Source organism: Athene cunicularia (assembly GCF_003259725.1).
Source record: "Athene cunicularia isolate RWA chromosome 8 unlocalized genomic scaffold, athCun1 chr8_part1, whole genome shotgun sequence".
NCBI classification, from domain to species: Eukaryota; Metazoa; Chordata; class Aves; order Strigiformes; family Strigidae; genus Athene; species Athene cunicularia.
The window spans coordinates 28569143-28592536 of NW_020799109.1; the positions used below are offsets into that span (position 1 = coordinate 28569143).

At 42.6% G+C, this 23394-nt stretch overlaps 1 protein-coding gene across 7 annotated transcripts in view; it reads right to left on the bottom strand.

The window, feature by feature from the left end:
• Window positions 1–23366, bottom strand: part of METTL11B (methyltransferase like 11B) — a 40033-nt gene extending 16667 nt beyond the window's left edge. Inside the window, exons 1-3 of one of the 7 annotated variants that reach the window (XM_026854375.1) lie at window positions 23238–23366; window positions 9728–9795; window positions 4861–5077 (exon numbers count right to left, since the gene is read on the bottom strand). In XM_026854375.1, coding sequence (XP_026710176.1) covers window positions 4861–5014 — 154 coding nt within the window. In that variant the 5' untranslated portion in view covers window positions 5015–5077; window positions 9728–9795; window positions 23238–23366. Of the gene's footprint in view, window positions 1–4860; window positions 5256–9727; window positions 9796–12203; window positions 12209–23237 lie in introns of those variants that run through there. The other 6 variants (XM_026854377.1, XM_026854373.1, XM_026854376.1 and 3 more) reach the window with 6 other exon arrangements.
• Between the last annotated feature and the right edge of the window lie 28 nt (window positions 23367–23394).

The following is a 23394-nucleotide window of genomic DNA, read 5'->3' on the forward strand; positions in this document are numbered from 1 at the left end:
TTTTATGCAAGTCTCCCACCTGAAGGCATGCAAGGACATGGGCTAAAGTAAAGGGTGGCACTGTACCCAAAGTCTTCTCCTGTGGGCCCACAGTCTCACTCATGCAGTGTGAGATCTATAGGGATGATTTCCACCTCTTGCTCCCTCAGTGTTACTCCTCCCTCTCATGTATTTGCAACACTGCCAACTCTCCCAGTGCACAACCCAATTTTCCAGACACAGACAATCAACCTCACCTCTGATCTGCCTTGCAGCTGTGCCTGGCATGCAGGCTCCAGCAGCAGGACCAGAGGGAGAGGAAGGTTTGCCAGCTTGCAGGAATCTACCCCAAAAAAGAAGTGCAAGGAGACACACATGTCCTTGGTGACAGCAGTTAATGTTGAACTCCACTCCAGCATCCCTCATCACAGGACCTGTCTAGCCAGAGGTATCTCCCTTTCCGTGACCCATGTGGGACTATCTTGTGCATCAGGAAATGAAATACTTGTGAGGTCTGTTACCGATACACAGCTTCATTTCAAGGAACTTTGAAAAGTAGGGCATAGGCAGGATAGGACAACAGAGGCTGCAAGTCTCTCAGACATTGCAGGGCAGGGGCAACAGTCTTTCACAGCAAAGGTTTTCAGTGTTAAGGCAGGTAACTTGTAAGGTTAGAAAGTTAGAAAGTAGAGTAAGAAGAAAAATTTTTTATGGCACACTTGGTCTTTCAGCTGAATCTGCTGGCAAGTCCCCCAGGTGGAGACTGTTAAAACAAACCTATTGCAAAAGCAGGCTGAGAACAGGAACTGACTCCCTAAAGGTCACTCCACAGTTATGAGACATAATTTTCACTCGCTGCAAGCACAGTCTGGATGCAGTGGTGATCTACAGCTGAATGCCAACCCCTGGACTAGACAGAGAGTATCTACCTAAGCCCTTTGGCCTTGCAAAGTCCAAAACATTATCTGTATATATGTATATATATACTTATGGATCAGTACAAAATTTTGTTTCCTACTACATCTGATATAAATCTCTAGAGAAATGGACCACTTTAATATGTTAGACTGAGTGCAATCCCAACCTGCAGTAGACTGTTTTACAGTTTGGGGTTTTAGGGTTTACTCAGCTAAATTTCACTGGCAGAAGTAAATGTTGCAAGTAATTTTTTGGAAGTTTTTATTTGTGAACATTATTTTGTGGCTCTGACTGCTTTCTGCAAGATATTGAACTAATTCCAGTTTGGCTGAGTATTCCCTTTTAAATGCAACATCTGCTTTGTGCATCAGTTGAAAAACAGTTATCTGGGTGCAGGGTAGAATTCACCTCTCTACTGTGGTCCGAGAACCATTTACATTCTGTTTTATAGAGGATGAACAGCAGCCCACCCCCACAGGAGATTCTGCTTACAGACACGTGCCTCACACATGGGAGTATTTGTCTCTACAGACCGATCATCTTAAGTTTTCCACTGTAGATGTCACCCCACTGGCACTGAGTCCCCCAGCCCATGTAAACACTTGCATAATTTCCAGCATCTGAGTAGCTCCATTGAAGTCCACTGAGCTTAAGGGCATTCACACACATTTAAGTACATTGTTGGATCAGGGCCTAAAGTTACTCATGTCTTTTATTTATAAATGTTACCCTGGTCTGTAAAAGTGACATGTTTCTCTTAACAGGCTGTGATACCAGATATGCTCAGCTCATAAGTAAACATGTCTGTAAGTGCTCCACCATTGAACCTAGCAATGGAGTGGGGGGAGCACGGAGTTAGCATAGCTTGAAGCAAGCTTTCTACCTTGCTGACCCTGGGCTGCACTGCAAGTTTCAGTGTGAGGCTTGATTTCAGTGTTATTATTCATGTTTAGGGTTAAGCACATGCTTAACTACCCTGCTAGGTCACAGTCTTAGTGTTGCTTTAGTCATTTAATACTGTTTACACAGAGATATCTGGATCCAGTCTTGAAGCTTGAGAAGTTAATTTCATTTTTGCTCAGTTCCACTCGGAACTAACTGGAAAATGTCATTCTGCAGAGATGTTCAGACCTGCCACGTTCTGTCCTCTCCATCACAGAGAGCACTGGATCACAGATAATCCAAGTTGGAAGGGATCTAAGGAGGTCTCTAGTCCGAACTTCTGCTCAAAGCAGGGACAGACATGAGGTCAGATGAGGTTCACCAGGACTTTATTCAGCTAGGTTTTAAAAGTCTCCAGTGATGGAGAATTGTACAACCTCCCTAGGAAACCTGTTCCAATGCCAGACTGTCCTCATGGAGAAAGACTTTTTCCTGATAGCCAGACTGAATTTCTTATGTTTCCATTTATGGCCACCGTCTCTTGTCCTCCTACCTCACACCACTATGCAGAGCTCAGCTCCATCTTCTTCATGATCTTCTTATAGGTACGGGCAGGCTGGTATTTGGTCTCCCTGAAGCTGTCTCTTCTGACTGAACATGCCCCATTCCCTTTGTATCTCTTCATAGGGCATGTGCTCCCTTTCCCTCATCACCCTGGAGGTCATCCAACTAGCTCCATGTCATTTCCTGCATCAGGGGTTCAAGACTCCACACAGGGCTGCTGCATAAAAGGGGATAACCCCTTCCCTCGATCAACCAGCTATGATTTTGTTGCTACAGCCCAGGATACTGTTGGCCTTCTTCACTGTCAGGACACACTGCTGGTTCACATTCAGTTGCTACGTACCAAAACCCTATCAGCAGGGCCGCTCCCCGGCCAGCCACTGATCAGCCCATGGTGTTATTGCCAAAGGTTCCTCCTTTCCAGGTACAGGACTTGGCCTTTGCCTTTGAACGTCAGTGAATTCGAATTTCACTAGCTTCCCACTATCTCTTTCCTTCAGCCTATTTAGGTACCTCTGGATGGCAGTCCCAACCCAGAACTTGCAGACAAGCCCTGCCAGTTGGCTGCAATCTGCAAATATGATGAGCAAGCAGTTCTTCACCTCCTCCAGGTTACTGATAAAGGTGTTAAACAGCACAGATCCCAGGACAGACCCTTGCAGTACTCCACTGTCCTCATAATGTGACTACAATTTTCTGAGCCAAATCACCCAATCACTTTTTACTGATCTGATTGTCCACCCACCAGACCATGACATCCTAGCATGCTGTGAAGTTTCCTGGATGTGTATCACAGCGCACAAGCTACCCCACAGGATAAGTGTTCTTATGCACACTTTTACTTCATGGCAATAACCATGGAGTAACAGACATACTGCGTGTTCACATGGAAGGCTGGACTCACAGTACCTCTTCAAACTAATTCGGATAGGCTGGCAATTTCTTTAGTTCTTTAGTGAAGTTTTAACGATTCAGGTCATGAAAATCCTGGCAGAGGGGATCTTTAGTCTGATAGGAACATATTACAAAGCTTGTTGGCTGGGAATGGAAATTCAAATAAAATTCAGACAAGAAATAAAATATAGTTTTACAAGGGTGAAGCAATTAGGCCTGGAAGCAGCTTAATGATGGACTGATGGATTCTTAGGTCATTTGCAGCCCTTAAACCAAGGTATTTTTGTCTTCATAAATATATACTGTGACCCACTCTTAAGTTACAGGCATGATGCAGGAACTTTTACATGAAATTCTAGATGTTTGTCTAAACTAGATGTTCATAATGGTACCTTCTAGCCTTAAAATAATCTATTAGTAGTTACACTAACAGTCAACACTGTAGGAAATTCTGCTCAGTTTCTAATATGTTATGTTTATTTTGAAAACAAATTAAAGAATAACATTTTCATAGACTTCTTGAGATTTCATTGACCTATAATTGACTTTCCTTCCTTTCCATCTTGCCTTTCTTTCCATCATTCACAGCTACCCACCACTAGGGATAGGAATATTTATCTTCCATGTTTCATTTTAAATAGCTGCAGATATTGTTGCATTTGAAAAGTCACACCAAAATACTAAGATAACATGGAAGTGCTTTTTCTTTTTACAGGACTCATGAATTCTACCAACGTGAGCAGAGTTCTCACTGGGGTCTGTATGGTTTCACACAATCAAGAATTCACTATGAAGAGTAGTTTAACAGGTTACACAGACACATCCTTCCCATCTTATATTCCTACAGTTCTAACACTGAGTGGAAGCTGAATAATTCTGCTTAAAAAGTGACATGCTAAAGTAATACAGGCTCAAGTCAAATTGACTTTTTAGCTATATTGTCCTGGAGAAATTTTGTTTCTTATTCAGGGTCAAATTTTTAGAAGAAATTAACATTCATTTTCTGCATCTAAAATGTCTTGGCATCCTGTACCACAGGCTGTCACTGAAATTTGGCTATAAACAAACATTGTGGAAGCATCTTCCTCCCAGATAACTAACAGTAGGTTAGACAGCCTGCTGCAGAGATTCAGATTACTAAGACTCTCAAGAAAAAAATTCACAAACATTACTTTTCAAGCACTTGTTCAAAACAATACAAATGACAAGGATAAGGACACACTGAATGACAACAAAACAGGTATCAGGCAACAGAAATTAAGGCCTGTCAGCTCCGCTAGTTTTGCATTTATTCTTCCAAGTTCCAAACAGGTCAATGCATGTTTTACTTAAATGATGACAAAAAAAGGAACCAAACTTTCTTTCACTCTTGTGATCTTTCCCTTGCCACCCTCTAACAATCTGTGGTGTATTTAGGTAAAACAACAGGGTACTGAATTAGAGGGAGATGAGAGAGAGAGAGTACCAAGTATAAATTTAGATAGCACTGTAGTTTCTCTGGCCAGGCTTCTCAGAACTACTACTCACTGTCATTAATGTGTCTGCACTCTACCTTCTAAAATGATACGTTTTGCCAGAGCACAGTCACAGACACACAGATGCTCCTGCCCACCAGCTACTCACCCAGGGGAAGCTTTTCCAGCAGATAAAGGTAACTCTGAAAGAAGTCATTTCGGATCGCCTTATGCAAGATGAAGGACATACTGTGCCGACAGAGTTCTTCGTCTGTCTTGTGCCAGCGCGACTTAAAGGCCAAATGTGCTGCTTTATATGCCATGATGAAGACCTTTTTTGCAAGGGTGGACAGTTGCTGTGGCTGGTGCTCTCTGGAGGACCTGTCCTTCCAAGGAGGCAGAGGCAGTGTCATTAAAATTGTGGCAATGTGCTGTCATTCTATATTGGAGTGTGTGTGTCTAGAGCAGTGCAGGGGGCGGAGGCAGGCGAGAGGGCAGTGAGAAATGCTGGCTGTTGGCACTGGCTCAGAGTAATCTCTGGAGCGTCACCCTCTGAAATAAGCAGGTGCTCGAAAGCGATAAAAAACTCAACCCAGAAATTGCTTAGCCAGGGTAAATGTATATCTACTCCAAAAAACAGTGGCTTTAATTCAATTACACTATTTCTAATCTATTCAGCCTTCAATTCAAAGGAACTCAGATACTATCCAGGATCTCCCATCTCCCTCTTTTATATCTCAAAGGGTGATTTTGCTTCTCTGTGTCTCCCTTGCTATTTGCTTTTCAGTCCAGGGCATTCAAGAGGAAGGCCAGAAGACAGAACATGGACATGCCTCCACACAATCTCTGTGTCCTAATAACCTGTGATTATAGCAAGCAAAGAGATAGCAGCAAATCCAACTTCTTGCTTTGCCACTGTGTAGGGCCACTCTCTATGCACTACTTGGCCCACATTTAAAAGGTACAGACTATCTCATCAGCAGAGCCTAGCTGGAAGAAATTGCTGTTTGGGAACACAGGAATGGTAAAGCCAGGAAAGGGTAAAAGCTTTTTGCTTTAGCTAACAAAATACATTGAAGAACAAGAGGAGACAAACTGCCCATTAACAGACTTAGACAAATACATTGAGTGGAAAAGAGGAGGAGGTTCAGGCCACTAGAGCGGGCAAAATTCTAGAAAAGGGGGAGTAGGGTGAGAAGCTGAACTTTTTCTAGGATGGAGAATGCTAAGCTGCTGTAGGGGGCTGTACATCATAAGTATGCCCCATCCCAGAGGAGGATCAGGCCCTCAAGGGACAAGGAGACAGGTACTGCTTTAAAACCTTGTTTGTCCCTGTTAGTTCAGGCACTCAGTGTGGTACATCTTCAAGCCTCCCAAGTTGCAAAGGTACCCAGCAAGGGGACTGGGGCTTTGTACTAACTGCATGGACATCCACACACTGTGCCCATGAGGTTTTCCCCTTTTCAAGCTGTTTATTCCAGCTGTCTGCAGTGTAAGTACACTGTAACACAGCAACACACAATCAGAAAGTTGGATGTTTTCAGTAAAAAGGGGCTGCCATATGTCCTGAGTGGTACTGCAACTCCCAACAAACATCTGATCAAATTTCTGAGAGCAGCACAAAGAAGACCTAGGGTCCACCAAGGAAAATTGCTAGTAATTTGGCTACAGATGATGCTAAGCAGCATTTAGCAGTGCATCAATTAAAGCATATTTTCCAACATGACTCGCTTCCTTGGAGCAGTCAATCTCTGTATCTCTGCTTTGATATTACTTACTAAAAGCATTTAGGGGTAAAACCATGCTTGGGTATTACTGCCGTTCTTGTTTCCCCAACTACCATCCTGTACTACTCACTCTTACCTAACTGCATTGGCACACTGCTCCCCAAGCTGTTCCAGTCTACATGATTGTGCAAATGTGTTGGTGAACAGATAAGTGAAGAAATCTTATTCAGAAAAATATACTTGTTTCCCTTTCAAGTGAGATCAGCTCCCAAGTCCAGCCCAGCCCACAGCTGACACAAGGGAATTTGTCATCTGCTACAATATGGGGGCTGGAACAGCCACCTGGGATGGTGGTGTGGAGGAGTTAGCCATATGGCCACAATACACAGTGGCCTTACCAGTAATGCAGCCCTCCTCCCTGTGTCCTGTCAGAGAGGTGTGCTGGAGGGGGCTCCACATAGTCAAAGGTAATCTAAGTACTGGAAGATATGCTTCTATGCTCCCACCACTCTGCTCACACATTCCTGTTGCTGGGGTCTCTGATGAGCCATTTCAGCTTGCTACATCAGTTGGCTTTTTCTGTCTGGTCAGCACTGTGAACCAGCTCAGTGAAGAGCTTGCAATTGCCAGAGAAGCGCAAGAAGGGAGGCAGAAATGTGCAGCTGAGGATGGGGCGGGGAGAGTGGGATCACGGCAGTGGTTATATCAGCTCTAGTGTCACTGCACCAAAGTCTGAGCCCTTCCTTGAACAGAGTGCAAGTTCTTAATGCAGCCTTAGACATTTCAGCCATCCCTTGAAGTAACTCCATCTCATATGTCTTCCTGGTTATGTATCTATCAGAGAAACACCAGGCTCTCTCCAACTAATTTTGAAATATCTGGACCCAGACACAATCCTGGTGTATGTCTTGGTTTTCTCACAAATCTGACCTTTTCTCTTTGCTTATTTATTTTCAGCCACTCAACAGTTAGTGCGCCAGGAATAGATGACTCAAGACTGCATGTTAAGGCTTTGGAAAGATGTTGCACAAGCTCGCTTTGTCACCAACAAAAGATTCCCCTAGGAACTCAGAGCCCACCTATTCTGTGTTTGACACCACGTTTCACATTTGTCATGGCTGTAGTTTTGGCAATGCAGTGACCCCTCTGCTTAGAGACAGCAGTGACTCCAAGCATGAAACCTGAGCCCTGACATGTCCTAGTGGAGTCAAAAGCTGTGATAGCACCATGGAGGGTGTTGGGACTGTAGCCCCAGAGTTCCCCATAGCTTTGACACTCATGAGGTCCATGGGGGCCTCAGCTTTTGTTTTCCCTATGAGGATGTGAAGTGCAAAGGCAGAAAAGGGCAGTTTCTCCAGGCTTCTGTGCACAAGAAGGGCTTAACTCTCTCTTTGGAGCTGTACATTTGGGTTCTCTGGTGCCTACAAAGTGCCCCAGTGTTGTGGTAAGGTATTAGCTGTCTTTTTCTACCTGCCAAGCCACAGAAATGTGGCGTTCAGATCACAGCTAACCCTTGCAGGAGGTTAAAACCTGTGCGGGAACAAAAGCACAAACGCCAATATGGTGGTTGCTATTTGCTCAATTTATTAACTGCGCAATTGCTTTATATACACCTTTCTGTACATCACAAGATCTTTAGTTCCCTGTTCTTTCTGTGCATCACGAGATCTTTCATGTGCCTCTATTCTTCCCGTACATCGTGAGATCTTCCGAGCACCTCTCCCTACACCCCAGTGACTGTGACTGCAGTGAAGCTCTTCTCAATTTACACCCTCTGAGAATCTGGCCAATTATGACAGTGAATACATAGGATGGGAAACACATGGGGATGATATTCAGAGTAACCTCCCATCATTTTAATGCCCTGCTAGTGATCCTCTCATACTCCTAGCCCACTTTCCCCAAGTAAAAAGGTATGGGCAATCATGTTGTGTACGTCTCTGTCTATGACTTTTATTACTCCATCAGCAAATAACATTTAAACCTATCTATCACAAACAAATCCAAGAACTACTTCAAAGCTTGCATCAAAACAGTAGATGGGGAAGAGAAACAGGTCTCATTCTGGTTCACTCAACAAAGGGAGTTTTGCTCTTCTGAGACACCATAAAACCCACGAGGGACAGGCAAGGGTACATCTGCAACTCCCTTTCCACGGTACCATTCTCAACCATCCACTGCAAATGTGTCAGAAACAACAGTTCACATGATTAGTTTTTCGGTTGAATGTTGGTTATGTCTTTTTGATAAAGCAGTGGTGGGTCTGACTCACAGTAGTCCTGCTCCACAAAAAGAGTGAAGATCTACAGAAGGCTGCATAAACACTAATTCTATTTATTCTGTTTGCACATGATGGAGACTAAGTCCCTGCTCCAAACAGCTCTATAAGAGTTACTGTGAACACACAGTCCTCAGATACTTGTGCAGCTAAGCGAGTGAATCACAACAGCATCAAGCCTTTTAGAGCTCTTTCAAAGCACTTCCTATTGCTGTCGAAGGCAAGGCAGAAGCATAGATCTGTGCCCAAAAGTGCCTGATAAAGGCCACAGAAAAAGTAGTTTTTTTCTAAAAGTGGATGCTATATTATCTGCCTATTTGTCAACAGCAGCATCTTAATCTCTTCTGCTAATAACAATTTACAACTGCTTCACACTGTCTCCTAACCCCATGTTCTGAACAGGAGTAGTATCAGTCTATCCAGAAGCTGCAAACAATTCAAACACTATTATATACTCAACATCTCCATTAACAGTAAGTGTGGGACTTGAGCATGGGCACAGTGGCACCCATACTACTTGTAGGATCACAGCTGAAAGGTGAGTAAACCCACTTCTCAATTTTAGCTTCCCTTCCCAAACAGCCATTTGAATTATTTCTGAAGTTGAAGCCAGCTAGTCAGCTTTTTTGTTGACAGGAGGGACATTGGAGAATCTGGACCTCTGGATGAACTGAAGCCCTGCACTGAAATAACAGCAGACACAACAATAATGTATGACAGTCATTGCCTCAAACAGCTTCTGGTCTGAAGTAAGACAGTGTTTGTATTTATGTGGGTAAACAAATAGTTCCTCCATGTGCCATCTTCTTCCTTCCCTTCAGATCAGGCAGTTCTAGGACATCAGGCTTGTCACAGATTAAAATGAAGGACCAGCTAGGGTGACTTCTTGTTAAAATACCTGCAGCTGATCTCTGTCTGAGGGTAGGAGGTTTAAAATTAAGGTATCAGAAGGCTAACTGTGAGTCACTGCAAGATCCAAGGCAGATCTCTTTGTGGGAGAATCAGGGTATTTAAAGAGAAGTTGGACTTACTTCTGTATTAGTAGGCAACAACCTGTCTCTGCAGATCTGAGCTGTACACTACTTCTGAAACACATCAGCTGCACAGAAGAGAAACAGAAAAACATGTGCATTAGCTCCACATATCATGCAGGTCACAAAGGGTCAATTTTGCCTTTAAATTACTGTGTTCTGCAAAACACCTGGTATGCAATCTGATTTCTACATGGACAAGCCATCAGGATTGCTGTAAAATGTCTCTTTATCTTAAAAAGGCCTCTATATTAATTCTTCTCCTTCATGCTTATGCCTGGCGTATGCTGTCAGGAATAGATGTGGTTAAAGCAAGTAATTTTTGTTTTATCTTTGACAACAAGTTTATAAAAGTTCCTGAAAACCACGGGATCATGTTGATATAAGAGGCACAGGCAGAGAGCACACGTGCAGTTGTGAGGGCAGTGACCAACAGCTGCAGGTTGGATGGCAGGTGGTAACCTTTGCAACTGCCTTTGCTGCAGCCAGAAAGGCAACTGCCTGTGTTGTTCCGACTGCAGTTTCAGTAACTTATTCAGAGCAACAGTGTATGCCAGTGTCTGGGTGTCAAGCTGGGAAATAGTAATAGGACAATGGCTGCACTAATTGTCTGACTTGTTGAAGTCCAGAACTCTTAGTCACAATCCTCACCCACCTAAACTCTGCTCATGGGTCCAATTAGACGCAGCAGTCTTCAGAAGTATGCCTGTGAAAATAATTTGGTTTTGAGTTGAGTGTGGAATTGAGAAAAAATATTGTTTTGGGTTGACGAGAAACTGAAATATTTATCTTCTTTCACCCGAAAAAAAATTTATGTGTCAGGCCAAACAAAATGTTTTGTTTTGTTTGCAGGGCTATTTCCCTTCTTCCACTTCTTTATTTGTTTATTTGTAATTAAATTTAGGTAAATTTGGTTTCAGCATATCATTTACGAGTGCAAACAATAATAATGTTGTCACCAGTAGACTAGTCTTGCAAAATCACTTTGTGGCAAAAGGACCCAAGGAAATGCAGAGCAAAACAGGTCCTTGAGCAAACACCCAACCCTGGGATAGGCTTTCTGATCTCTCCTGAGAAACCCTTGCTTTGAACCACATTTCCAAAGCAGAGTTCACTGCCTGTAGGTCAGGATGACTCACGCCCTTCAGGGCATATCCTGCACAATTCCCGTGGGCTTTCATGGGTGCAGTCACAGCAGCAATCTGTTATCATTTATACAATTGAAATTTAGCAATCTGGAATTCCATCTAAAGCAACAAAACACAGCATGTGAGCCCTATGGGTAAATACATTATAATTCATGTAAATGAAATTGGCCAGAGCTTTATCCCTATGGAGGGAATACACAGTTCTTTCCCTCTAATCCTTCTAACTCTGGAGCCAACACTAAATTACATTTTTAAGGGAGTGAGCAAAGCCACTCTTAGGTAGGAGTGGGAGCCTGTCTCATCATGTCTCAAGCACTTCGACAGTCACAGCGGGACCCTGATTTGGAGACCCATAAACAGTATGCTAACGTAAATAGCAATATTTGGGGAGGACTCCTGCATGCTTTGGCCGTGAGGATTTTATTTGGTTCTGGTTAGGGGCTCTCAGTAGTGCTGGGGCTGAAGGGAAGGAAGGGCAGGGTTCCTGATGAAACTGCAGCAGGGGCTGCTCTGTTGTTCTTGATAAGAAGCATGACAGCTGTGCCCACAACATCTGGTTTTCATTGAACCCTAGTGAGAGTTCCTTGCTGAGTCTCTTCCACCCCATATGTGGTGGTTTAATTGATGGAGCCTGAGAAGGTTTTAGGTCCAGCGTGGAATGCCGCCTTTCACTGTGATATGTGACTCCAGATACAGTAAGAGCTGGGCTGCTTAGAGCTGTCTTTTAAAAGCATTTCTTCCCAATAATGAATTTTGCATATATTGCCCTCTGTTGGCTCAAATGCATGATAAAGCTCATTTTCTAGGTGAAAGCTAACAAAAATCTCCTTCTGGCTGAGTGGCAGGGTTTGTGGGTTTTGGAAAACGCAGGATCAAGTTAGCTGTAGCCTTATGCGTGCGTGTGTGCATAGTTCATATTCCCCCATAGCTCTGCATTTAAGAATGCAGGCACAGCTCTTTAACCAGGGAGGAAGGGGGTCTGGGGTCAGCCTGTCTCAGCCAGTGAGAGTTTTAAGGAGTGACCAGAGGGGATAGTGGTTTGGTGAACCAGGATAAAGAGGATGTTGCACACTCAGGAAACAGCACAAAAAGCAATACAGAAAAACCTGTGGGAGAACTGGGCAAGTGGGAGATAAGTTAGTCTTAATGTCTTTCAGCTCTGGTGCGCAACTGCCAAATATGCTTTGGTTAAAAGTCTCTCAAGGCTTTATTTTCAATTCCATCAAAGCTCCTCCTGCACACAACACTGTCAGAAAACCATGCCTTTTTACTTCCTCTCAGCTGTATCCTTCCTACCTAAGGCATATGACTGACCCATCTTCTCAGACCAAAAAACATCCTGTCCAGTTACCTTGTCTCTGAGAGCAAACGGCAGCAATGCCTTAGGGAGACAGTCTAAACCCCTTAGCTAGGAAATGTGCTTTGGGTGTCTCTTAGCTTACATGCTGCTCCTGCAGAGCCAGACCAGATATTTTCCGAACTCTTGGAAGGCTCAGGCATGAAGTCTCTCATCCTGGGTGTACCAGGGCACATGCTGGTGACGTGACATGGGAGTGGTGGTGCCAGGAGGGGACAGCCCTTCTCTGTAGTGTGAACTCCCAACAAAACAGAAACTCCATCCAACCTGCAGAAGTAGAGAGTGTAATGGGTAACAACAGATCTGTAGAAAGAAGTGATGTGGGCAGACCATGGGTTAAGAGATCATTTAACCTTCTGCAATATGCCTCTCTTATTAGAGAGGTTGAGATGTTAAGACCCAGGCTTTCAGACCTGGAGCTCTGTGGACCCCTCTTTGCTGTTGGCTAGGATGGCAACTATCAGATTGTTATTCCCCTGATCTGCTACAGCAGCACATTTCACAGCAGTGGTGAACATCCTTTTTGTTAGGGCAGTTAAAACTAGACTGGAAAAGGTGTTGCTCTGTGATCCATAGAGCAACATGACACTTAAGTTTCTTTTAGATTTGTGTCTTACTGCTTCTACCTGAAATACACTACATACCTCCTCTCATTTGCCATCTATTGTGAAAGATCCACCCTGGACGAGAAACTGCCTATGCTGCAGCCAGTCTGGAGCTGCTCTGGGACCGCCTGGCCAGCCCGTTCATCTGTGCTGTCTGGCTGGCTAGTATGCACAGAGTGCCTGACCCCTCGCTGCTGCCAAAGAGCTGAACTCTGCTTAACTCTCCCCCAGTGCAGTCCCTATCATGGGTCTCTCTCATCTACCTGGCAGCCAGAGCACACAAACCTCTAGAAACTTAATTAACTTTCAAACTCTGCGCACATCTTTCAATGGTGATTGCACTTGGCCAACACGTCATGATGTTATTAGAGGGAGGAAGAAGAGACCTGATGAATGTACAAATCCATAAGGCAAGATAAAATTAATTTCCTGAGACAGTCAGAGGAAAAAAGAAAAGTTGACTTTAGGGAACAAATCTGACAAGTGACCTTGAAAGGCCTCTTCCGCCTGTATCTCCTGAGAAGGAATGGTCTGAAAGAAGCTGGGAGGGCGTGTGGGTGGGTGTGTGTGTGTGTGGGGGGTGTTGCACAGCAGGGAAATTGGAGGTCAGGAGCTGTAAGCAGCATTTTTACTGGATCAGTAAAAGTAACACAAGTATACTACCCCTGCATTTCAGCTATACTGTATCTGTGACATTGTTGGCTTGGATAGCCTTCATCCTCAAATTGTCTCTGAGTTGCATTGAGTTTCACAATACCAGGAACTATGCAGTTAAATCCTGTGCATGCCTTGGAACATTAAACTCAGTTTCTGGAAAACTAAGTGATAAGTATCAAGGGGCAAGAAAACTAGATTAAGCCCAACTCCTGGACAGCATAAACACATGGGAACATGGACTGCAGAGACTATAAACACACCTCTTCTTGTGAAATACTGCTCTTACATAGAGGAGTGGCTCAAAATTTGCAAAAACCACCTTTGTTCAGAACTGAAAGGAGAAACCAAAATGATCAAGACTGGAAACTATTTGCTTTGCATGAACACTTTATATCTGAGCTCTCAGACTAGAACCATTCAAAAGCCAAATGTATCTGTGTTGTCCTTTGGAACCAAAATATAATCAAGACATGAAAACTTTGAGATGGTTAAATGTTTCCTCCAGAGGCTGGGGATTAGATGTCTGGGCAAGTAGCAGAGGAGGAAAAAAAAAAGGAGTAAAAAAAAAGAAGAAACTCTTAAGTGACCTGACAAGGGAAACTTAAATCTTATTTTTAAGGGGTTAGGTTGTACTAAAGCTTGAAAAATTAAATCCACAGCTGTCTCCAGAGGACTATATCTCACTAAGAAAGCTTCAAGTAAGTTTATCATGTATCCAACACCTAGACATTGGACCTCAGGGACCACTAGGATAATATTTCCTCTGGATTAGCAAGAAAGCTAGCAAGTGACATTTGTATGAGACTAACTTTAAGGGGTTTTCTTATTATACAATGATAAATGAAGAATGAGAATACTGGAAAGGAAAGTTCTTACAGTTTGTAAATCTAACACATCCCCATTATTTCTTTAAAAATGCACTATTATCTCCTAAATTAGTTTTATTTGGTGACATTAGTAATTTGATGTTTTTACATCTATCATCCTCCCAGTGAGGATCGATGTGTTCTTTATGAGCAATATTTTTAATCTCATAATCCCCTTTATGAGGAATGCTTTTAATTTCAGAGACCATGAGCATTGGCATCAAGATAATATATGAAAAAAATTCAAGAACTAAACTATAGGAAACACAGGATGGATCTGGCACAATTACAGTGCTTTCCTTCTTCTGGGATTCTTCACTACTAGCCAATAAAGCCCAGGATATGTTGGAATGCTATTAATTAACTCACCTCGCTGTGCCCTGCCATGACAACTGATATGCCCCTGGGTTCCAGGGAAATCTTATGAATCATATGAGTTGCAATAGTTAGCCAGAGCTGGGTGAACTAAGGACAACTTTAATATGTTAACTCTGAAATCTGAAATCCAACAGCAAACTGAGTTTTGTACAGAAGGAACAAAATAAAACTCAGACATCTATACAAACGCCAACATTGGAGTTTTGTAGGATAAAGCACTTTTTATTTATGTATTTCGCATTTTCTGTGTCTGTCCAAAATACAGTGGTGTGAGGAACAGATTACGGGTCCCCACAGCAAAATGCCTATAGTCTGTGGATGGGCTGCAGTATTTAGGATTATCCTGTTGTGCTCACAAAACACATCAGTGACAACTGTGTTTTTCAGTTCTACAGAAAATCCTGAGTTACACACCTATGTGCTACTCTGTGCCCATATAAATGCATATGTAGAAGGTGTAATGAAGAAAAGGTATACATACCAAAATTAAATGGGGAAAGTGAAATGAGGGGAATTACCTAAACAGCTTACAGATGGCAACTAAATCAGTTGAAAGCTGAAGGATTGTTTTTTCAACACACAGCTCAACAGCACTGTAAAACTTCCATTATTGTAACCCAGAAGCTCATGAGAAATAGTAATTACCAGAGTTGAACTCCTGGGCTCTTGTATTTTCTTACCCACGGGCCAGGCAGACCGGCCCTGGATCCTTCCTTCACACAGTGCTTTCCAGACTCCTAGAAAGTACAGCTGGGAAGGTGAAAAAATATTCTTCACTCCACGTTCCTTTCCACCTCTCAGGTCTCCTGTTGCCCCCCATACACTTTGTTTTGAAAACCAGTACCCTCCTCTTCTGACAGGCATCCCATACACTCTCCTGCTGTTCCTTCACTGTATCGCAAGGCCAGCAATCCCTCTGACTGTTTCTGTGCTGACCTGGCTAGGACAGCACTCGGACACACATCGCTCCAGTGCTCAGGCTGCCTGCAAGTCACATCTGCTCTTGTCAGAGGCATTTTGGAAGGCTCCTCAGCAAAAGATATTTTGCCTGATACCAACCCAACCAAAACTGGTGGCCTAGGTGGACTATGAGGTGGGGCCTAGGCAGTAAGCAAGTGCAGCTTTAAGGCTCTCCTAACTGTGAGGGAAATGCAGCCACAGCCCACATGATAAGCCTTCACTCTGCATCCTGCCTGTCATCAGCTCCCAGCTGACTGTCACATAAGTTACATTTTTCCTTACAAACATCTCTGTTGTATACATTCTCCCAGCTTGCACCCAGACAGTTCTGGAAAGACCAAGTAGGGTGAAGGAGCAAGTGCACTAAATCAAACAGAAGCACAGCATCTACTTGGGTTCCTGATGAGTCTAAAACTTACTCATCATCCCCCCCTACCCAGTGGGCTACTGAAATGCTGGGGTTTCAAACCCAAGCCCCAAATTAAAGCTGACCTATGGGTGATTCCCACAGCCCTTCACAAAGGGGGGGTGGGGGGTGGGGGGTGAGTTTCCCTTTAAGCTTCCCTCCAGGGTGCAGCCGGCCTTGCAGGGAGAGCCATGGGGTAAATGAGCCCCAGGTGTCCTCCATTAAGTAAACAAAGGTCAGGTGTCCCACTTGGGGATAAAAGCTGGGACCACTTGGAGGCAGGGGCAGTGTCTGTCTGTGAGGTGGATGCACTTTGCAGAGTTTCCTGTTGGGGAAGGACCTCCTGCCTCCCTGGGCCTGGGCTCCAGTCAGGTCTGGCTTTTGTAAATATGGGCTGTGTAGAGATTCAGTATGTGGCTTCCTTGGTCTTATGTATTTGGCTTGTTGACTTGGTTGTCTCCTGTCCCTTCTATGGCAAACTGCATTTCACCATTTATTCCACCCATTGTTGGTCATGCGGTGTCATTGTTGGGGTCAGTGGGATTGATGTTAATTATGTATAATCTGACTTGTTTGTACCCCCAGTGCTCACCCATGTACTGACCTTTTTGTATCAAATACAATTTGGTTATTGGTTCATCTTTATGCTGGCTGTGTTCTTTATGCTAGGCCTAATAATTGGCAAAACAACTACTTCCTCTATTACTATCAACAACAATGTTAATAAAATAAATTAGCATGAGAACAGAACCCCTGTAAGAATTTACTGTACATTCATCACCCACATTCTCTTTCTTAAATTTAAAACCAGGAGGGACTTCCATGACTACCTTGTTGGCCATTCAGTATATTACAAGCCAAGGACCCCCATCCACTGACCTCTGCATCAAGATCAGCCTTATCACTACCAAGCAGAACACTTACTTCATCCCCATAAAGTCATCCTTCTTACCTGGAAAGGCTTCAGCTGAAGTACTGTACACAAGTTTGGGCATGGCTCTTCAAAAAACTCATGGGCTCAGTAGCTTTGATACAAAAAAGAATGGTTTTCTTGCAATAACAGTAACTCAGTCTTGGAATAGATTCCCCAGGAAGACTATAATGCATGTCACTGAAGATGACATTAGTCAGAGGAATAACATGGATACAAATTATTGGCTTGGGGCAGGGGGATAGAGTGAAAGTTGCTTCAGCACAATTTGCTATGAATCTATGAGTCCATGTAAGCTGGAACGTTTGTTTCACAAAAGCATCTACTCCTGGCATAAAGACTGCTAATAATGGGGAAGCATCCAGTCATAATTCTTAAGGTAAATTATTCCTCTGGTTAAGTGCTATCCCACTAAAAATTTATGCTTTATTACAGGTCTGAATTCATCTAGCTTAAATACCTCTTGCGTGCTTCCACTCTGCTATGCCTCTCATGTGCTTTGGTTAAAATTAAGTGGAAATATACAAAAATGCTACTATCTGCAAAAGAAGCAGGATTTGTCCTTATATGCAGAAAAAGGCTAGTGTTGTCCACGACAGTTCAAAAACTTAAAAAGATTTTGGCTGTAAAGTGTTTTGCAAAATCCTCACTTTTTCTAAGAAAACAGCTATTGCCTAAAATATTTATGATAAATTAGTAGACATGGAAATTCCCTTTTTGAATCTGTTTGAAATGAGGAACTTGCTTTAAGTATCACCTGAGCAACACTGCTTCAGCTGAGGTACTTATTCCTTAGCCTCCTTTTTCTTTTTTTGACAAAACCAGAAAAAAAGTGGCAATTGTTTGTGAACAAAGTAGAAAGAATTTGATGATCAAATGCAGAATAATTTTCTTTTGAGAAGGATGAGGAAGAGGGGGAATTCCTGATTTATGATCAAATATAGACTTGTTCAAGTGTAAAGGAGACCCCTTCTTGAAAACACTTAAGCTGGCGCTTAACTTTATTACTGTGGCAAAATTAAGCATGTGCTTGAGTGGTTGCAGAGTCAGAACCATAAAATGTCATAGCCTTTATAGCTATAAGTCTGTTTTCTGCCTGCTGCATCTAATAAACATTAAGAGGTGAAATTCTTTCCCCATCGGGGTTAATGGTAAAACTCTCATTGACTTCAGCCGAATCAGGATTTTGCACAAGAAATCTCCATCATTGTCACTGAGGCCCACAAGATGATTAGCAGAGAAGGGCCATCTGCTCACTCTTGTATGGATACTTTTATATTTAATCTTTCTATGTTTTCCTTAGTCTAGTTAAAATTAACCCAAACTGAAAGCACATCTTTGGCTAGGGATACTGCATTTCAGGTTGTTTGTCAGAAAAAAAGCAGAAATGAAATACACAAATTCTACTGCATCATACATACTGAACGTACACACAGAGAACACATTGACATGTAGATGTGGCACTTAGGAACATGGTTTAATGGTGGACTTGGTAGTGTTACATTTACTGTTGGACCTGATGATCTTAAAGGTCTTTTCCAACCTAAATGATTCTATGATTCCATGAAAATATACAATATACTGTTCTGTGTTCCTCACAGCAAAAGTCCCTCTTAAAGGGCTGTTCCCTTAAGGAAAAAAAAAGGTAATGTAGCACCATTATGGTACATTTTATATCTTCCAACACTTCTTAGATCAGCCTTGCTTAGGACATTAGTAAAGTAGCAACCCTCCAGTCTCAAGTCAGGCACTTAAAGTCTCTGTAGGTGGTTGCTTTGCCACATCAGCTGCAGCTGAGGCTGGGTGCTGTACTCCTGTCTTGCAGCCTTGTGCAGACTTTCTACTACTCCAGCTGATGAGAAGCACTGAGGCACAAGACCACAGAGGTCACTTTACCACCAGCTGGATATTCTCACTTGCCCAAGTGAACGAGTGTACAAGGCCATCAAACAAGATCACTTTCATGGAAGTGAGCAATTCTGATTTGAGTAAGCCAAGGGAGAAAACAATATACCCTTTGCTCTGTAATGTCTAGTTAAAAGAAAGCTCTGCTTCCCGATGAAGAGGTCTGCTTCGTTTCACATCTCTACATTTTTCTTTCTACATCTGAAACAACGAAAACCTACAGCTAATTTTCTTCACTGGTTTCAATGAGCTGCAAATTGATGCATTTACTTAGGTCAGTGTTGAATTAGATATATTATAAAATACAAATCAAGCTCTCCACAGAGACTCTTGTTTTCATTTTTATGAAGTCTCGTGTTCAAGGATAACAAAAGCACCCAGTATTTACCAGCATGATCATGTGTCATATTGAAAATGCCCTTCTCTTGCACAGATGTCCCTGTCACTGCTGATCAAAAAGGCTTTCAAGAATCACCTTGATCTGTGCCCCAGATTAATTTCACCCACTAGAGTTAAGCCAGACTTTTCCTTTGCAGATCAGATTTTGCTTGCCTTGTTTCACTTCTTCCTACCAACATAAACTTTTAAGCCCAGGGTTTATTACCTCCATCCCTCCATCACTTACTATGTGACAGCACATCAGAACAACATCATCTCCATTCCCCACTGAGCAGCATAGTCTAATCACTTAAAATGTTTCTCTGAAAGTCATTTTTTTCAGATTGCTGTACTTTATTTAGCTAATAAAAAGCTTTAAGGAGTTTTATACATAGTTCACTTTTACAAGGAAGTAGGAAAATATCTCATATTCCTATTTTCCCCTGGCAATCCAGCCATATACTGTTTTCCTGAGAACAACACAATCTTTGATGGATTACAAAGCTCAGGGTTGCTTTGGTTTCTTAATTTCATAAGACAGAAATTAACTTACTACATTTTAACAATTCTATTTTCTACAGAAAAGCAATGTTTGTTAACTATTTTTCATAATGAAGTAAAAAAGTCTGTGTAGGATTCAATGAAACTTTGAAGAAATCAGCACTCTCATGGTTATATACTGAAGACTCATATAAAGCTCACTGAAGACAATGGCAGTATCTTTTTTGATTTCAAAATGTCATAACGTTTGTTTTATACTAAGAGAACAAATAGGAAGAAATAAAACTAAGTTACTGTGAGAGAGTTTGGTAGGTCATGCTCCAATATCACAGCATGTATTCTGTCTATCTGGTTAAGAACTTCTAGCCACATCTTGATTAAAAAAAAAAAAAACCAACTCTATTTTTTGCATAAAAGTGTGCTTACTCAAGGACATTAAAAAGGGTTTTCACTTTTTCAGTGCAAAGAAAGAATAAAAATGTTCATTTCTTCACCTACACTAATTCCACAAAAATATTGTTGTCTATTTCTTCCATACTTAACACTCTGCAGTTGTCTTTTCTCGTTCTGTTTACGCACCTGCTTTGCTCCTCTCACCTAACTTTTCATGCAACCTCCTCCACTGTTCTCTTCCTATTCTGCTTTTCTCTGAGACTCCCATGCTCTTTTCCACACTTCTTTATATGCCCTCACTGAAAAAATGTTTTCTTCTGACTCTAAAACAGTACTTCCTAGAACTGCTCTAAGAAAAAAATCAAAACCTAAACCACCCAAACAAAACAAAAAAGGAGAAACCCAGAAATACTGCACGTTCCAGCTTCTCTTTGCAACTCAATCACCCTTCCATCTCAAATACCACTCTTTCTCCTTGTGAATGCTTCTAACATGCAGGTGAGGAGAATTTCCAGGGTCCCGTGGTAATGCCATAAACCTCATCACACTATAACAAAAGGGAATAAGAAATTATTCGAAGTGACATCAACAGCTAAGGGAAAGGGTGTTGAATAGCCTTTTAACAGGCAGCATTTATTTTACAATTTATTTTTAAAAGAATCTACCATTCAATGCAGGGTTTTTCATGTTTTCTTCATGTGGTTTTCTAAACCCAGCATCAACTGGTTATCACTGACAGAAAAAATTATCTGATCTTGGCGCTGCTTGTGGCTCAGTTACTACAAAGCTGAGGTATTTTCATGTGGACTCTGTCAGGCTGAGGCAGGCTCTGCTGTCCTTTCAGGCCCTGACAAACAGCCAATTTTAGCCCAAACATTGTGGCACGCTTAACTGCAGTAAATGTTCATTTTCTCTTATTTTTCAGGTCTCACATTCTTTTGTATCATTCTCATCTTGTAATCTTTGACCTACTTTTCCATAGGTGTCTATAACTATTCTGTTTGTAGGCATATGTAACCAGATTAAAAAAAGAAATTGAGTGAAATAGATGGAGATTGTCAGGTACTTAGTACTCAGGAAATATCAGACTATTTATTTAAAGACTTCAGAGTTTAATGTTTGGCTCATGCTTATCTGAAGAGCTGCTGAAATCACTGAAGAACTGTTGCTCTGTTCAGGTAGTCATATATGCATTTTACTTTATGACAGTCATTAGTAGAAAATATTACTGTGATAAAAATAGAATAAGGATGGTATCAAAAGTGTTATGTTCTAGCAATGTTTTGTAAATTGATTTCTCTAAGGTAGCACTTTGTATTTCACAGGCTAATTTCTTTTTCCATTTTCTGTGAAAAGAAAGGCAGGGCACACTATGGATACTGCAAAATATTTTTTGCTGCTCTGTTACAGATCATGAAAATACAAATTTTAGCATTCAACAGGATCAATAGACATTAAGTATTTATTCTTAATATTTTGCCACAATAAAACCAGAAGTTTAGTTACCTATTATTTATTGCTGCATTACCCCATTTCAGCTGTAGGTAATGGGGCTGTAGTCCAGCAGAATACTCCAGAAAACAAAGCATGCATGGATCTGCCCTGCATCTTATATGCAAGTGCTGTTAGTTGCTATAGAGTGGTATTGTCCTTTTATTCTGAAACCCAAACAACAATCCACGCTTCTCAAATAACTAAATAAAGAATCTCTGCAAATTCCACACAACAGTTTTATTGAATTTTACAAAAACAAGCAGAAATGAAAATTCTGTTTTGAGAAAGTACAGAGAGAGTTCAAAAAGCCAACAGGACACTGCTGCCTCCAGTTCTATGTGTTAGCCATTTACCTTCTAACCAGATGAACAGCAGGACCCTTAGGCAGCTGGGGATGAGCCTGGTTTACTTCTATCACAGGTATTAGAACTAACAGCTCAGAGGAATCTCCATTTGGGACTGGATGCTGCTCTGATACAAACTTCAGTTAAACTACAGCCCATTAAGATGGTTTCAGATACCTCTCAGATATAACGTCATTCGGTTGTAGAGTGGTTGGGAAACAAGGAAAAGTGACAGAGAACTCGAAAGCTGGCTGTACAAAAGAACGTTACACAGAATCATCTAGGTTGGAAAAGACCTTCAAGATCATCTAGTGCAATCACTAACCTTACTTTGACAGTTCCCAACTACACCATACCTTTAAGTGCTATGTTGACCCTACTCTTAAAACACCTCCAGGGATGGGGACTCCACCACCTCCCTGGGCAGCCCATTCCAACGCCTATCAGCCCATTTTGTAAAGAAATTCTTCCTAATATCTAGTCTAAACCTTCCCTGACGCAACTTGAGGCCATTACCTCTTGTCCTATCGCTTGTTACTTTGTCAGAGACTCATCCACAGCTCTCTGCAGCTTCTTTTCAGGTAGTTGTAGACGGTGACAAGGTCTCCCAGTATCAACCATTTTGGATTTCCAGTCAGCTAGCTGAGGCTGGAGCCACATGTCTCCTGCACATCAGCAGGTGAGGAACAATGCTGCTGACCCAAGAGGAAGATTGTATTTCAAAACACCTTGCTGACCATGGCTGCATTAAGGCTGGACTCAGCTCAGACATGGTGCTGAGGAAAACTGACAGCTCAGATGGGCATAATCAGGGAGGACATGACAACAGCTCTTCTTCAATCCTTCCCTAAATACTGCAACCAGGAACATCAAGTCCCTTTATTTCTGCTACTTGCAGCTTCCTGAAGTGTGAAATGTTGGATCTCTCTGGAAGGGCAGATCTGTTTCTTGACTCACTAGGGGATCAGGGACCTCTGGCCACACCCTACCTGTATCCCCGCTTTTCTCAGCACCATTAACTTTGCTGGCTGCCATGTCCCACTGGCTGTCCCGTGAAAGCACAGGCAACCCCTGAGGCAGCAGGTAACGGCCCTGCGGGGGTGCCGAGGCCTTTGGGGCAGCCCCAGCCCTCAGGGCGGTCAACTACACCCCCTGGTCTGCAAGGGCCCTAGGTCCAGGGAGCTTACCTAGCACGGTGGTCAGAGGCCTTTGCCTGGTCATTGCACTTAGAGAGGGTAGAGGGGGGCACGGCACGGCACGGCATCCCCATGAGTGCCAGCAGGGTTCGAGCCCCGGCCTCCGAGTGCAGCGGGGAGGCCGCCCCACGCCTCGGGCCGCGCCCGG